At 44.7% G+C, this 17,801-nt stretch overlaps 1 protein-coding gene across 1 annotated transcript in view; it reads right to left on the bottom strand.

The window, feature by feature from the left end:
* Window positions 1-305: 305 nt before the first annotated feature.
* The window catches only part of LOC133358567 (SWI/SNF complex subunit SMARCC1-like), a 54,062-nt gene continuing 36,566 nt past the window's right edge, over window positions 306-17,801 (bottom strand). The window contains exons 12-20 of the mRNA XM_061576936.1: window positions 16,449-16,565; window positions 14,923-15,064; window positions 11,184-11,288; window positions 9,677-9,729; window positions 7,417-7,489; window positions 5,050-5,189; window positions 3,880-4,014; window positions 1,981-2,146; window positions 306-1,101 (exon numbers count right to left, since the gene is read on the bottom strand). Of these exons, the coding sequence (XP_061432920.1) occupies window positions 1,091-1,101; window positions 1,981-2,146; window positions 3,880-4,014; window positions 5,050-5,189; window positions 7,417-7,489; window positions 9,677-9,729; window positions 11,184-11,288; window positions 14,923-15,064; window positions 16,449-16,565 (942 nt within the window). The 3' untranslated portion in view covers window positions 306-1,090. The remainder of the gene's footprint in view (window positions 1,102-1,980; window positions 2,147-3,879; window positions 4,015-5,049; window positions 5,190-7,416; window positions 7,490-9,676; window positions 9,730-11,183; window positions 11,289-14,922; window positions 15,065-16,448; window positions 16,566-17,801) is intronic.

Genomic DNA, 17,801 nt, shown 5'->3' with positions numbered 1-17,801 from the left:
GTGTTCTTCCCGTGGTCAAGTGAATTTTTCTCCGGGTCCTGTTTTTCCCTCCACATTTATAATCCACATCATGTGTTTAGGGTATTTGGCTGTAATACATTTCCACTTGATAATCCACTTTGTTGGGCTATCGTTTGTGGCGAGGTCGCTTCTGCAAAAGCGCTACATAGCTCAGTGGGCCTTACCTCGTAAACTAAAATATAGTTTAAACTGTATAGATGCACATTTAAAATGCTCAAGTCATGCTAAAATGATGTAGGAGTTGACAGGATACGGCTTCAATCACTTACGTCACGTCTGGTATCTGAAGACGTTAACATTGCTTTAATGAATATAAATAAACAGCACAACCTTAACAAAAACACTGGCTCACAGATTTCACTTAAATTAGGGTAGGTGTCTTAACCCGTCTCATATTTCATTACGGAGAGAAGACAAACATTTGATTTTGCGTAAAAAATATACAAGATGTAAAAACAGTTTGCATACACACAATCTGAACCGTGCCGTGCCTACCCTGAATTTATGCAACTTGAGTGGATAACATCTGCCACATCCTATAAAAGGGTAAATGTGCCACATCATTAATTCACAACATTCATTTGTACCAATCCTTACAAAAACACACTTACCACCTTGCTTTACACAAAGGCTGTTCGTCATACTTTAAATCATTTTTACAAGCCTCAATTTTACAACGAGAGGTCAAGTTACACGCGGAATGTAATAAAATGAACCATTTACAATTGAGCAACTTGGGTTACGCTGTGTCCAGGGCCGCACTCAAATTTTGTTCAGAGAACACTTTCAGGCTGGCTCAGGGAGGAGAAATTACCGGCGTACGGCACTACCACAACAGTACAAGGTTTGCTTTTCGGTAATAATCCTAGATTACTGTTCCCTTTTTTTCCTATTCTCCCTTAAACAACTTTCTAAAAATTAGGACAAAATAATTTCCGGAACAGTGTTACAAACAAATCTGGCTACAATCAGTCACAGGCTGTGTCCATTTCTGAGCCTCTTGAACATACATCAACAATGCAGTGTATATTTGTCAACAGCTTCAGGAATTGACTCTCCTCCCCAAGCGTTACGGTTGATCTGTAGGAGGAAGTGAGAAAACAACACATCAGCAAGAAGCACCACAATGTGCGTTTGAACTCAATTTAAACTTCGTTCACAGTTCAGCAGCGTGCTCTTTTAGGGAAACCTAATCACGACAACATGCTTAAGTGGTCAGTGCCATTGTCAACGATGTAAAAAATACGGATGTTCCTTACAACACGAGTCAAGCACGGTAGGCATCATTTTAAGATAGTTTACAGTATAAGATTCGTGTAGTTCAAATCATATTATTCCTAATGACGTGAATGTATGTATGTTGAACTGCTTTCGCACCATACGTAGTCAACTGTGCTAATCGGAGGTGCGAAAAAAGTTGATGCGTTTATGTGGATGAGTCTCATTACATCTTAGGTGTTTAGACTGTCGTCCTTCCTCCGTACCTCCGATTACCATGGTTGGCTACGTACAGTGCAAAAGAAGTTCGACATACATACATGCCATATTATGCATCATAACAGAAAAAGTGGGGACTCTGGCTTGTTATGACACCAAGGTATTGAAAATGATTTTTTTTATTCCTCCATCCCGCATTGACCAGCATGGTGAAGTATGATCAAACAATCCCCATGATTCACTTTTGATAATTAATTTTTCCCTATAAAATGTCATTTTTTAAAGGGACCGAAAATACGACAGGCGGCAATTGTCAGGTGTTGGGTTGCTGGATGAACGTGGGGAGCACACCATTTTGCCCAATCTTTGTGGTAAAATATTCTGTCCTTGGGCTCGGGTGAGGTATGATGTTTTCACAGTGGTTTCTTGACCAGACGGGGTTAACACACCGAAGGGAACCAACAACAACAGATAACAGTCTTGGCCGCACGGCATCCAGCTACAAGCTTATTTGTTTGCTACCTTGAGTGTGCACTGCTCCAATGTGCTCTCCTGTCTGTCCACAAGTCTGCTGCTGCTGCTGCAATTGCTGCTGCTGTAGTTGCCTTGCACGCAGCTCGGCCAGCTTTATCTGCTCCAAGTGAAAGGTGCTGCGATCCGAGAGAAGCTGTTGCCGTTGATATTCCAGCTTCACTCACAAAAAAGCAGGTACATGGGGGTGCACGCAAGCGCGGGGAGCTTTAATTTAAACACACACCATACAGGAATGCAATATCCTGCAGTTTTATGTGTACAGGTGGTCTCCAATTTACGACAGTCCGATTTACAACGTTTACACAATGCCACCATGGATCGGTTTGTGACGCAGAAACTGGATTCACGACGCACTTTCTGACACTATTCAGAACGGATTTGAACAGTCAGTCCAGTTTCCGATGTGACTTGGCGTGGAGCTTTGTTATTATCTAAGTGTTTTGTGTGGACTTGTACCTATTAAATAAACCCTCTTAAATATGGCTGATAAAACGAAAAAACACATCGGCAAGTGATGTTTCTACTGCTTCTACTGTCTATGGGGAAAATAGGGGCCGATTTATGACTGGCTTTCTAGGAACGTGCTGTGACATCCTTAAAGCCCGGACCGCCTGTATATGTTTGCTACATTTCACATACAATGTCAAAATTAGTTTCAAAACTACTTTATATGTTCCCAAATTGTAAAGCAAGCCTTCCTCCCCTCTTAATATACGCCCAATCTACATCTTTTGCCTTCTAGCAATTATCAATAACCTTTCATCCTGAACCAGTTCTCGTACCAACTGATCACTCTTTCCGTCAAACTGATTTTCTAAGGTTTTCTCTACGAGACGCTGATCTATTTACTATACTTGTGATACCCCAATTTACGTCTCCCCCTTTGATGTCGTTTCGTAAATACAGCATCGCTTTATTAACACCGCGACCTGATTTGCGTCGCCTCAACACACATTAACATCGCTGACAGCTTCTTGACAAAGGAATTTGCATATCAAAAGGAATTTAGCATATTTATGGGAAATGCAGGAATGTGATTAGTACTACATATGTAGTACTAATCACATATGTAGTACTAATCACATTCCTGCATTTCCCATAAATTTCCCATAAATATGCTAAATTCCTTTTGATATGCAAATTCCTTTGTCAATGCGCCCAGCTTATATATATGCTCCAAGCTCGTGTGTTGTTTCATTCAGACTCTGTCGCCTCGACGGACCTGGTTTTCACCTGAGGACGGCTGCTTGCGTTGTGGCCGAAACGTCGTGAGAATTGTTTTATTATGTTTTATTTTTATTATTTTATTACTTCCCTTCTACGTGACTTTACCGAAAGAACCAAGAAGATGAATCCCTGCAGTCACGAAAGCTTTAAATCGAAATCGCTGACAGCATCGTCATCTGTCCTTTCTCGTTATTCGCTGCCTCTCAGCCTTCACCTGCACCCACTACCCTGCACACAAACTACTTTGCGTCGCGCATACAGAAATGCACTATCGAGTACAATATATTATTAATGTCTGGCATTTTGATGTTTTTTTTATTGTACTGTATCTGTATCATTTGTGCTAAAGTCTACCGCTGTACACTAGTGTTGAGTATAGTTTGTTTACTAAGTTAATGTAACGTTGTGGGTACGACTAGGATGAAGATGCGTGCATTAACAGACAGCATCACCGTACCCTCCGTTTTATTGCTTAGCTCTCGTGGCATGCAGGCTACGTCTCCCGATATATCGCTTTCATTGACGTAGTTTCGATATTCGTCGTTGCACCTTTCAGGAAAGCATCAAACCCCCCCCCCCCCTCCGACGAAAACTGGGGGGGGGGGGGGTGTATCACTGCGACCGTTTTCACCTGCCAGGAGACAATGAGAAGTGACTCACCGACTCCCGCTCACGGTCCATGATGGTCTCCAGCTCCTCAAAATGTCTCAGCTTGATCTCGAGCTTCTTCATTTGGGTCTCCACCAACAGCGCCACCAGTGACTTGATTTTGCGTTCCTCCACAGCTGCCAGTTGCTTTAAGCGGAAAAACAAGGATACCAAAAATATAAATATTGAAGTGAGCAATACATAGGAGCCAAAAAAAAATACAAATAGCACGGCATCATACAGATAAACGCTAATATAAGCGAAACAACGCGACACGTTGTTTGAAGACCGAAACAAGAGGAGGATTTCTCCAAAATTCTGTCTGTTGCCTCATAATTACCGGCAAAACGTCACGATACTCGAAATATAAATGTTGTGGGTTTACTCTCCAACATACCAGTGTGCTGAACTAGTAACGAATTTCCACGTTTTGTTTACGTGACAGCCTCAATAATTGGGCTGTGCTGGGTGGTGGCAAGTTTAACGACACATTTATATTTAGGCGATCTGACCCCAAAAAAAACTTATTTTATGAACGTTAAATGGGCCACCGTTAAACGATGATGACTGCCGATATAGTCACCTCCTCCAGTGGAGGTTTGGGCCACATTGTTCACCAATAGACTTTTCAGGACTCCCCGTGAATGTCAGGCAAGGATGGGCTGGGCTGAGACAGACCAAGTTGTCAGTCAGTGTGGCTCAAACTCTGGTGCTGTTTTTTTGACGCCATGGTTGAATCCCATGATTTATTTTTCTCCCTCAATACTCTTATCCTCATGGGGTAGAACGAGAACGTAGTGGGTTGGCCGTTTAATGCTCGATGCAAATAAGTCAAATACAATGTCTGCCTGGCCACAGTTGGACGGACCCAACTGTAGTGGGTGAAGATGAGGCTTCCCGTCCGATTCAGTTTGTTGTCCGTTCAACGCACCTCCGATTAGCACGGTTGGTTATGTGTGGTGCGATAAAGAAGTTGAACAGACATATATACATACTTTTGCTGCTCACTCGTAATAGCAGAAATCGGCATCGCCGCCTTGGAGAAACGTGGATCACGTTCTTGCCAAGATGCAGCCTCTCTCTCTCCGCTGTGGTTCCACCCACAGGGTTTTTTTTTTATTGCCACGCGTAAAACGACCCGGGGAGAGACAGTGGAGTTGAACAGTGCGGCAAGTGCAATACCTTGGCCTTGGCAGCAGCTGCAATGAGAGCAGCAGCAGCAGCCGTTGCAGTGATGCTGGCATCTGGCAAGGACGACAAGCCTAGGGCTTCCGCAGGAGTCTCCGCCTTGCTTCTGCTGGACATATTTTCCTGCTCCTCACCTGATCAGAGTAACAGACAGCGCGTGGCTGGAGTTATTAGAGAGCATACATAGGACACAAAACATTCGTCAATGACAAAGACCAGTTGTGGTCGCAGGTGCACAACTGCTTGCAGTGTTGGCAGGGTAGGGGGCACAGGTGGTGCGCATCTGCCAGTCAGTCGGTCAACCTATGGCACCTGCTGGGTCTGTCCCATGACCTGTCAGCAGTGAGCCTTCGACACTTCACGTGGCCTGGCATAGGCGCCATGGTGACATCACCGTCACTGAGTGGCGAATGGCGGGTATTGGTATGGGCAGTGCGGGATTAACCAAGGAAACAGTAACTGTCCGAACCTTAACAGCTGTGCATTTTCAAATTGGCCGGGAGGGGGTATAACAAGCAAGACAGCATCTGATAAAAAATAATTGTGTCCTGAATTTATAAATGTTGCCATGAAAATGTTGTGCATGAATAATTGAGTTCAAAATTGTGACCTACAAAGGAGTAAAACATTCCATTAACTCAAATTACGAGGCAAACCAAAACTGGCAAACAATGCACTTTGGCAGCAATGCATAAACGCCCTTCATAAATCATGGCTAGGCTATCCCACAAACAGTAATAATGACACAGCAGATGTTCCTAAATGTGCATATCGACACTACGCCCGATTAAGATGGTTGGCTACATACCTAACAACCCTGCGCCACATTCTCTCACGTAAAGTTAAAAATACTGTTCAAATTGTGTGGGACATCAGTGTTCATACCCATTGTAAAAAATATTCCCTGCGTCATGCATGTGTGCCTGAACATCATGGGCCTCATATCCACAAAAATGGCATTAACCAGTGCAGCAAAGTTTTAACTTTGATTTCCGACCCATTCAGTAAATATGGAATCTTGGTGCAACTGTTATTGCTGTTGCTGGCACCACGTAAATAATGGAAGCGTGACACGAAATTAGGAAAGTTGGATGGCCAAAGACCTTATTGAAGTGACTCCGTGAGCACGTTTAAACTTCACTTCAACAGCACTCACTGCTCCCACTGTAAACATACGACAGTAACACCCCCGTTTACGTCGGGGGATGCGTTCCTCAAAGGTGCGACGGCGAATATCGAAACGATGTAATCAAAGTATTGTTTTCACACGAGCAAAATTTTTTTTTTTTTACCAGGTAAGACCCACTGAGCTATGTAGCTTTTTTTCAGAAGCGACCTGGCCAGAAATGATAGCTCAATGAAGTGGCTTATCAGCCAAATACTTTAAACGCATGTTTCTAAATGTGGAGGGAAAAACTGGTGGACCCGGAGGAAAATTCACACAACCACAGGGAGAGAAACATACAAACTCTAAATATACAGGTGTCGGTATCGAACCCATGACCTCATATATACCAGGCGAGGTAGTTAAGACAACAGAGGCAAAGTGAAGCTGTGTTAATGTGTGCATCTTCATCCTAGACATACCCACAACATTACATTAAATTACTAAAAATATTGTACTCAAGACTAGTGTACAACAGTAAACTTTAACATAAATTATACAGAAAGAGTGCACTATAAAAACGTCATATATTGTACGTGAATAATATATTGTATTCGACTGTACATTTCTTTACGCCCGACATAAAGTAGTTTGTGTGCAGGGTAGGTGGAGGCGGATGCCGAGAGGCGACGGAAAACGAGTAAGGACGGCCGACGATGCTGTCAGCGATGTTAAGAGTGTGTTTGGATTGAGGCGAGACAAAGCGGGTAGCCGTGTTAATAAAGCGACGATGTATTTGCGAAATGACATAAAAGGGAGAGACGTATCATGGGGTTTTACCGTATCTAAAACCGATGACAGCAAACAACTCAACAGAAAGCTCATCTTAGAATGCATGCGGCTCGTGCGTTCACAGCCACACCCTGGATGTCAGCATCTTTATCAGAATATTTATTTAGAATGGAGGAGGAATCTTATGAGCTATGAAGCTCTTTTTTCAGATGTCCAGGAAGGGCACGGGGTCATAAATTTACAACAACAAACAATACAAAAAACAATAGGAGTGCAAAGTATAGGAAAGCTAAGCCATGTGTTTTTTTTTTCAAGGTAAATGAGGCCTGACTGTAACAACACCCAAATTAATTGAACAAGAGTACAAAAAGAAAATGTAGGTTGTACATTGGATAGAATACTGGATTATTTGAGTGACTTGAGATTACGATCACGCGGTTGAGTTGATTAAATGTCATCCCAACCTTGCTCCTCCCTCGTCTCCTCCCTGTTGCCAGCCTCCACCTTGAGCACACCAAATTCAGTCGTCGCTCCTTCCTATCGAGGCAAAACGATTGCTCGTTACGACCAACAAACCAGACCTCCACATCTTAAGGGAGTAAATCAGAAGAGAACAAAGCAATGCAGCAGATTTGGACGGACTGGTCCTGGAAAGGTAATGCTTTGATGAAAAATTATAGGTTTTACCCTTTCTGGCAATAAAACAGGAGGTATCTACACTATGGGAACCTCATTTGCCAGTAAAAATATGATAATTGGTTTTTTACCCTTCTATCTGGCAACAAAACTGACACCTTTTTACAAGGAGTCATGTTTGCATAGACCGCAATACCTGCAGTCATAATACAAACAAAAAACATAACTCTGATGTGCACTGTCCTTGAAGTTGATTGGTCCACACCCGAGACAGCTTTCCTTAGAGCCTAGTCTCACATGGGTTGGACCAGATGACGCCAAAAGGCGCACAACTCAAAGACAATGCACCATCAGAGTATGAGAGTTCGGGGCAAGCATCTACACTATGGGAACTCCTTGTAAAAAGGTGTCAGTTTTGTTGCCAGATAGAAGGGTAAAAAACCAATTATCATATTTTTACTGGCAAATGAGGTTCCCATAGTGTAGATGCTTGCCCCGAGCTCTCATACTCTGATGGTGCATTGTCTTTGAGTTGTGCGCCTTTTGGCGTCATCTGGTCCAACCCGGTCTATGCAAACATGACTCCTTGTAAAAAGGTGTCAGTTTTGTTGCCAGATTAAAGCGTAAAAAACCAATTATCAAAACAGGAGGTGTTAAGATGTTCAAACACCAAATAGACACCTATTGCAAGGCATCAAGTCTGCATTCAGCACACACACTTGTGGCAAAACATGCACACAAACATGTTCTGATAATATATGCATTGTCTTTGAAACTGATTGGCTTAAACCAGACAGCAGCCTTCTTTATGGCCTAGGCTCAATACCAGTGTTAGACGAGAGAAGGCCAAGAGGCAAACAGTACAAATACAACGCAACACCTGTTTTATGGACAGAAAGGGTAAAACCTATTCTTATTTTTTCATCATTTTTTATACTGGCAAAAAGGTCCCATAGATAAGAAATGCTTTGTAAGCAACTCCCCCCCCCCCCCATGATGTACCAGGCTGAACATACAAGTCATAATTGGCTATGATGTTCCTATCCTACCACCTTCCGATGTGAGTTGTGCTTTACGGCCATTTCAAACTTGCGCTTTCACAGGGTTCACACTAACACAGTCACTTCGCACGCCGACCCCTCGGTTGCGGCTCCGCGATCAACTAATTAACAAGCTAATCTCTCATTAACATGCTAATTTTCACCTGGCAGCCCTTTGATTGGTGGAAAACCAACCACCGTCGGGTTGGCTGCCCACCACTTACATTAACATTGGCTGCTGACATGTGGGATACGCCCATTTCAAACCCTTATAAACAGTTTGCCTTGGAAGCTAACCCCCGTTTTCCTGAAGACGACTGCTTCTGTTGCGATCGAAACGTTGTAGTTTTTAGTTCTTTTTTATTTTCTTTGAACCTATCTACGTGATTTTACCGTAAGATCCAATAATATGAATTCCTGCAGTCACGAAAGCTTTAAGTCAATACAAGCACCTGTTCCTTATGATTTATGAAGGAGATTCTCAGGACAAGTCAGATCCGGTGTGAGATTCCTTCACGTTTAATGCGGAGTTCTGAGGGATTATTTCCATTCAGGGAGATGTTTATTGAAATGGATGACAGCATAATGGATATTTAGAGATTTGTTGCACATGAACCCATTCCGATGACGTACGTGTAGGTCAACGGTTTTTCTGACGATTCCATTCTGATTATATAATCGGAAATGGAATCGAAAGAAGGCCACGCGAGAGGGCGTGGCACAGTTTGGCTCCAGCTATCGTAGAGTGTGGTGGTCGTGTCACGAGGGTTCTCCCTGGTGAGTAATAACGTATTTACAAAACAACGGTGCTACCACGCCTCTAAATAAAATTAATGCTAAATACGTTCGCACGTTCCAAGATTCAGCGGTGAACGGGACACCCACCCACCCTCCAACTTGCAGTACGTCTTGGAACGGGAAAGGGTTAATGATAAATTTGCAGACTAAGCGCCACGAATTAATAAGCTACTTCAGATACAAAAGCTAATTTTTTTATTTACATCACTGCTGTGCTTAGATTTCATCTATTAATTCACGGTAGCCTTACCTTGCTCTTTTCATCCTCATTATTGCCAATGCCGAGCTTGGAATCGTCAGTACCTTCAAATGCAACAACAGTCAATTGAAAATGTGTAGTTGAAAACCTACCAAAGATAAAGTGTCTAGATCATGGCAAAACATAAGCAAACAAAATGGTCCAAAATCTAAGACACTGCAAACAGCAAGCATTCAACACACATAGGAGTTTCAAATACAGATTAACTATTTGAAATCCATAAAAATACATATGAATGTTGAACTTATTTTGCATCGTATGCAGCCAACCATGCTAATCGGAGGTGCGGTGTAAGTATGTGTAGTGAGTCCAACTTAGTCGCAGACGTTGTCTTGGGGGCAACACGTTTTATTAAACTCTTAGCACAACATACTCCAAGCTATTAACACAACACACTCTCGGGTGGTAACCACCCAACTAACCACGCTACGGCAGTACTAGACACCGTTCCATGATCCTGGTCCGGACCACAAGCTGGGTCCCGGACCGCGTGGCTGGAGGTTTCTTCAAGCTTGACGTGGATCTCCTGCCTCTCCAAAAGTAAGAACCCCGAGCCCCTCTCAGGGCCCCCCTTATACCGGGCCGGGCTGGGGCTGGTTCCGCCTCTCGCCCCGCCCACCTTCTCGATCTCTCTCGTCTTTGCCCAAAGTCTCTCGAGAGTTCTTCCCAGACCACGTGACCACCCATTGGCCCCCTCCACCGGTGGCCCCACTCCAGTATCATCCAGTCACATGTCTCCAGGTCAGCCAGAGTATCATGCCCCCAACGTAACCCTAGCTGGCTGAAATAAGTTCAACATACATATATAGATACACCGCACCTCCGTTTAGCATGATTGGCTATATACAGTGCGAAAGAAGTTAAACATACACACACACGAATGAAGGCCGTACAGGTCGTGGGGAGTTGTTTGACCATATTTCGCCATGCTGGTCATTGCAGGCCAGTTCCAATACCACTCACCACCGGTTGCAGCCATGGCCGGGGTATGAACTCCGGCCACCGTGTTCGTCACACGGCACAGTTACCGTCATGCCACCAGTTTTCCCTTTTATGACGCAGGATGTAAATGTATTGCTTTGGTGACAAATTAAGTCAAATTGTAAATAACAATGGCTTTATTGTTCAGAAAGGGCAGGAGGACGAGCAACTTTTTGGAAAAATACTTCTGCATTGAAGTGAAATAATACAATTATTGTTACCCACATCTATAATAAAGGTTTTTTTGGGTTATGTTGCTTAAATATAAATGTGTCATTAACCTGCCACCACCCAACATACCCATTTAGTAAGCTTTATCACGTAAACAAAACGTGCCAATTAGTTAATGCTTCAGCACACCGGTGTTGAGAGTAAACCCACAACATATAAATTATTTCAGGTTTCCCAGTGTTTTCATGGGGTAATACGCTTTTTCTTTAAACACATTACTCCACTCTTCCCTTCCACTCACAGCAGAAGAGACGCGTCTTGTATATGTATACTATGATGATCTTACTGGTTTTGTGCTGCTGCTGCTCCTGTTTGAGTATGATCTCCTCTTTCTTATCATCCACTCTTGCAAGATCAGGAGGTAGCAGGACTCTTCTGTGCGAGAACTCCTCTAAGCACACACGCACACACAAACAAACAAGAAGTCTATATTTTAGCCTGGTCAGAGTGCAGTGATAATGAGCACCGATCAATGCCTAATGCGTTCATGGAAGAACATCACTCCGTCGTTCTTAATCACTGTCATTGCCTTTATGACCAGGTGAGATGAAACGTCTCATTTTGAGGGGAGGCCTGGGGTAAAATTAACATTACAAAAAGACAAAGATCCCATGTATAGCCTTAAAAGACTGTTTGGGGCAAGTGCTGTTAGTGACCACCTATGAAGGCCAGCAAGGCACATGAGGGGGTGAGTGGCTAACACCACGCCCGGCCGCCTTTGTCTTCCCAGTGACGATGTTTACACATCTCACTAGGTACTCATTTGAGCCTGAGTCGACCTAGGGGAGGCCCAGGACCGGTTAATTTAATTGTCACTGGTGTTGGCCGTGAGCGGGAATCGAACTCGGGTCGCCGAGTTGGTAGCGCAGCGTAGCGCTAACCGCTGCACCACCGCTCCCCACACGCGGGAGGGTGGGTGGCAAAATTTAGCGCCAGCTATCAGAGTGCGGTCGTGTCGCTACAGTTTTATTCGTTGAGTACATATATGTCATACCATACACATATAGAAATATACATTGATTAAATATTAATTACATTTCCATAGTCCATAGGCCTTTGTGTCTCGAGAGACAATTCTTTTGCGCCTTACGAGGTCAGCTGTAGGTTTTGCAGCGCCTAGAATAACTTAGTAGGCCAATCCTTGAGTGGCAATCCTTGCCACAGCACTTGCAAGTGAATGCGGTGGCAGCTCCAGAGGCAAGTGAATGCGTGGCAGCTCCAGAGGTGTTTGTTGCTTTTTCTTTACGTCGCTCCCTCTTGGTCTGCCAAGCAGTGTGTCTTTTCCCCTCGCCTCTCCTTAGGCCTGTTTTCACAGCCTGCTGCCAGTTGAGTCGGTCACCGGCAGTTTTCTCCCAGTCATTTGGGTTGATGTCGCAGCTCCTCATGTCCCGTTTACAGACATCTTTAAAGCGCAGGACCGGGCGACCAGTGACCCGTGTGCCTGATGCCAGCTCGCCGTACAAGACATCCTTGGGTATTCTGCCATCCTGCATGCGGCGCACGTGTCCAAGCCATCTCAGGCGCCTATGACTGAGTAGAGAGTAAATGCTGGGAATGTTGGCCAGGTTGAGGACTGAGGTGTTGGGAACGCGATCTTGCCATCTGATACCGAAGATGCGCCTGAGACATCGGAGGTGGAATGTGTTTAGTCGATGTTCTTGATGGGCGTATGTTGTCCAGGACTCAGACCCATAGAGGAGGGTGCTAAGGACGCAGGCACTTTGGTGTTGAGTGTTAGGGATTTGTTACACTCTTTTGGTCAACCTGAACATTGCTGTGGACGCCTTCCCAATGTGCTTGTCAATCTCTGTGACAAGGGACAAATTGCAGGTGATGGTGGAACCTAAGTAGGTAAAGTTCTGAACGACTTCCAGGGTGTAGCTGCCAATGTGTATGGAAGGGGTGTCTCTGACATCCTGGCCCATGACATTGGTCTTTTTCAGACTGATTGTCAGGCCAAAGTTGTTGCAGGCATTGGCAAGGTGGTCGATGAGTGTCTGCAGACCTTGTTCTGTGAGCTGTCAGCGCGGCATCATCAGCAAATAAAAGTTCTCTGATGAGGACTTTGTGGTTGGTTTTGGATCTGAGACGGCCAAGATTGAAGAGTTTGCCATCAGATCTTGTATGGAGAAAGACTCCCTCTTCTGCTGTCCCAAAGGCATGTGTGAGCATAAGTGAGAAAAAGATGGCAAACAGTGTTGGGGCAAGCACGCACCCCTGCTTTACACCGCTGTGTATGGGAAATGCCTCTGAGGTGGTGCAGCTGTGCTGTATTGTTCCTTTCATGTTGTCATGGAAAGAGGAGATGACTGCCAGCAGCTTCGGTGGGCAGCCGATCACTTTGATGAGTTTGTAGAGGCCTCCTCTACTGATGAGGTCAAAGGCTTTTTAAGATCAATGAATGCCAAGTACAGGGGCATTCTCTGTTCTCGGCATTTCTCCTGTAGCTGACGCAAGGAGAAGAGCATGTCAATTGTGGACCTTCCTGCTCTGAAGTCACACTGAGCCTCAGGATACGCCCTCTCAGCTAGTATCTGTAACCTGCTGAGGACCACACGGGCAAAGGTTTTCCCCACGATGCTCAGCAGGGAGATGCCACGGTAGTTATTACAGTTCCCACGGTCACCCTTGTTTTTATATAGGGTGATGATGTTGGAGTCTCTAATGTCTTGAGGCATTGCTCCTTCTTCCCAGCACTGGCAGATAAGTTCATGGAGTTTTGTGAGGACGGCGGGTTTCGCACATTTCAGTACCTCAGGTGTGATGCCGTCCTGTCCCGGGGACTTGTCGCTGGCTAGTGAGTCGATAGCGTTGTCCAGTTCCTTCAAGGTTGGAACATTGTCCAGTTCGTGTATCGTTGGTAAGAGCTTTACAGCAGCAAGGGCAGCTTTTGACACACCGTTGTCTCGTGAGTAGAGCTCTGAGTAGTGTTCTACCCACCTGGCCAATTGCTCTTGTTTATCAGTGATGATGGCCCCTGTGCTGGATTTAAGGGGGGCAGTCTCCCTGATGTTTGGACCAAAGGCTGTCTTGATGCCTTCATACATGGCACGGATATTGCCAGTGTCAGAGGCGAGTTGGATCCTACTGCTGAGGTTCACCCAGTAGTTGTTGGCGCAGCATCTGGCGGTCGTTTGAGCTGCACTGCGGGCAGCTTTCAGAGCCTTTAATGATCCTGTACTTGGGACCTGCTTGTACTTCAGGAGCGCCTCAAACCAGTCTGTGTTCCGCCTTGTCTGCTTACCGAAGGTATTGATGGCTGCATTGAAGATGGCGTCTCTGATGTATGTCCACTTTGTCTCCACGCTTCCATCTGGTGTGTCATGTAGGGACTGATCAAGGCTGTGTTGGAATAATTGAGTGAGCTCTGGGAGGGAGGTCTTGGCAGAGTTGATGCGTAGGTAGCGCTTTCGTTTGAGGCGATGTATCTTTTTTGGGCATACTCTGACCTTGCTGGATACCAGCGAGTGATCGGTGTCACAGACTGCACTGTGGTAGCTGCGTGTGATGAGTACTGAGTTGAGGAGGGCTCATCGGGTGATGACGAGGTCCAGTTGGTGCCAATTAAGAGACCTTGGATGTCTCCATGATACTTTATGACATGGTTTAGGTGAGAAAGAATCAGAGATTGTGGTATGAACAAAGCTCCAGTAGTCTTTGGCCACTGGCATTCATCTTTCCAATGCCGTGATAGCCAAGGCATGCGGGCCACGTGTTGTGGTCAGCCCCAACCCTTGCATTGAAGTCTCCCAACAGAAACACGTGCTCAGAGCTGGGGATTTTGCTAATAATATTGTGAAGTTCTTCATAGAACTGGTCATGAATCTCCGGAGGTGAGTAGAGTGTTGGGGCGTAGACACTCAGGATGTTTTCATGGCCAGAAGCAGTGAGGCTCCAAGCGGATTCTGCTCATGAGAATGAGCAGAATCCGCTTGGAGCCTGAAGTCGGTGGTTCTATCATGCCAAGGAGTGTGTTTTTGACGGCGAACCCAACACACATGTGCCATTATGTGCGAGACACTCACCCAGGGCAGCCTTGGCCGCTGCGGAGGCCACGCGTGGGTCTACAACGGAAGCCAGAAACGCCACCGTGCTCATGATAGGATTCCCTGAGCGGCTGAATGGAACCGGCTGATAGGCCAGCGGACCCATGGATGCTTCGGACTCCTGTTGGAATGGAGGCATCATCATCACCACCACCACCTGAACAACAACACTAACGTGGCAGCTGTTCAACGGAAAAGCATCGCTCAATATTGCTTCGGTAAACTTAAGTGTACACTGTGGTGGTGAGTTATTTATGCAGCAGTCCTTTTCCCCAACCTTACTTCACTGTAGTATGTACACATGTATGTATGTTGAACTTCTTTCGATCCATACATAGCCAACCGTGCTAATTGGAGGTGCGGGAGAATGACAATAAACTCTACACAAAAAACAATTCTAAAGAAATTAGTTTTCAATCTAGATGATGTAAAAGTGCATAGCTCCAGTGGCTTCCTAATATGGGAAGAAAGAGCCTTCCAGACTGCTGCAAAAGCGCATCTGAAAGCGCACAATGTGGTGACTGTCTTTGTCTGATGGCTCGTCAAAAGTAGCTGTGCGGATGATCAAAGTTTGCGTGATGTCAAACAACCAGAATGACTGACACTGCGTGGGCAGACCTTCAGTGGATTGACAAGCGGCTGTATATTAATCATTATTGTTAACGTGTTCGACAATCCTTCTTCAGAGTAGAGGACTGAAAGACTGACTTGTACAACTGACAGACTTAGCCCAACTGACGTGCTTTCAAAATGTTACATGAAGACTACAGAACTGCTCACGGGCAATGGGATGACTGCACGCCCTGGGAGTAGAGGAATGACGTTTTTTTAGTTTTTTTTACATCCTGGAAAACTTTCACTCAGCTCAAACCGTGTGTATGTTTTGACCACTCATATTTTTTGAGACACCTCAATGTAAAAAAATTAAGTGATCTCCAATTCTAAGTTTATTAATCTTTCTGCTCTCTCAACTCTGACACATTCACCATTTATAATCAAAGTGCATTTAAGAGTATTTGGCTGCTATAAACTTCCACATAAGCTACTTCATTGAGCTATCATTTGTGGCCAGGTTGCTTCTGAAAAAGAGCTTTTTAGCTCAGTGGGCCTGACCTGGTAAAATAAAAAATTGTTTAGTTTAGTAATACAGAATGTGATTTTTTTCCATCATGAGACTGTGAATTAGTTTTTATTTTATATCATCTAAGATACTCTAGTTCTTTCGGTAAAGTCACGTAGGTAGAAAAATAAAAAAATTAAAATGTATACCTATGTGACTTTACCGAAAGAACCAAAGAGGATGGATTCCTGCAGTCACGAAAGCTTCAAATCAAGATCATCTAAGATGTCAACCCTATATCTGAATAACATAATCTTGTGTGATTGCTGGACCAAGTTCTTTGACAAGAGCATTGGGCCCGGAGCCGCTCATCTGCACGACGAATAAAAACGTTGCCACCCAGCAGAGTTGGTGAAGCTCTCAAGGGGGCATGCAGGGGACTTGCCTCCAGGTAGGGGTCTTCGATGGGTAGCCGCAGGAAGTGAAGGATGCACTCATCTTGAGTGCGGCTGCCCACGTGCTCCGACACTTTGTTCCAGTCATCCGTGTACAGGTCCAGTGCCTTGGTCCAAGAAAAGCATTCACTTAAATTTAAAGTACTTGCCACACAATGGGGATCGTGGTCTTACAATGTTGTAATACGATGACAATACAGTTTATATGTACACAGCGTACAAATGTGATAGCATATCAAGGAACTGTATAAAAATAGGGGGATTTTATGCATCAAGTGGACGGAGAGAAAAGTATGATTTTGGAAGGGGGGGAGATCCTGGCAAAGTTTGGAGATGATGGTATCGTGAGGTGTGACTGAAGACATTTTATAAACAAGACACAGTCACAGGTAGATGAGAAAAAAAAGTGTTGGGGCCTGGATATTGAACACATATCTAGGAGAGATTTCCAGGGTATTAAGGCCTCTGCAGAGAAATGACCTTCAACTGGGTGAAGGTTGTGTGGTGACTTTGATAGAAGGCCTTGGTGTTTGTAGCGGAGGGCAGATGACCGGGATGATCATGAGAGGGAAGGAAGAAGCAAGCAGATGTGAGTCCATTGAGGATCTTCAAAATACTGAGGATGGATTTTGGAGTTGATTTAGAAATTGATTGGAAAGCCATGAGAGGGTTTCCATGATTTAGGTAACTGGGTCTTGTTTAGGAGTGGGGGTGAGAGGTCTGGCAGTGGCACTGCGGATCAGTTGGAGATGAGGGACTTGGGGAGGCCAGAGGAGAGTTACAACAGTCGATTCAATACGTAATGAACACATGAATAAAGCTAGATGAAGAAGTTGCTACATCACATTGATAATCATATTCAATCTTGATTTCAAGCTTTCATGACTGCAGGAATCCATACTCTTTGGTTCTTTCGGTAAAGTCACGTAGGTATAAAATAAAATAAATCATGAAGTTTCGGGCGCAACACAAGCGTCCGTCATCAGGTGGGAAAGCGTGGCCTACTGCTGCTGAGGCAGACTGTTTTAAAGGGTTTGAAATGGGTGTAGCCCAGGGGTCATAAAGAAGTGGGCGGGGCTAGTGATGTTAACGTGATAAATTAGCATGTTAATGTAAGAACGGAGAGTCGCCTCCTGGACCAGGGCACAAAAGTGGCTATGTAAATGTGAGAGATTAGCATGTTAATGTAAGATCGAAGAGTGGTGCAATCCAAAGGCATGAGAGTGCAATCCAAAGGACATGTGAGCATGAGAGTGCAATCCAAAGGCATGAGAGTGAAATGCAAAGGACATCTGAGAGATATAAGAGAGAGACACACAGAGTCGGAAATAACAACTGACATA

Source organism: Lethenteron reissneri, chromosome 62 (assembly GCF_015708825.2).
Source record: "Lethenteron reissneri isolate LAM-NWPU_2019-01 chromosome 62, ASM1570882v1, whole genome shotgun sequence".
Taxonomy (NCBI): Eukaryota; Metazoa; Chordata; class Hyperoartia; order Petromyzontiformes; family Petromyzontidae; genus Lethenteron; species Lethenteron reissneri.
The sequence above is the reverse complement of the archived record's forward strand: the minus strand, read 5'-3'. Positions and strand labels throughout refer to the sequence as shown.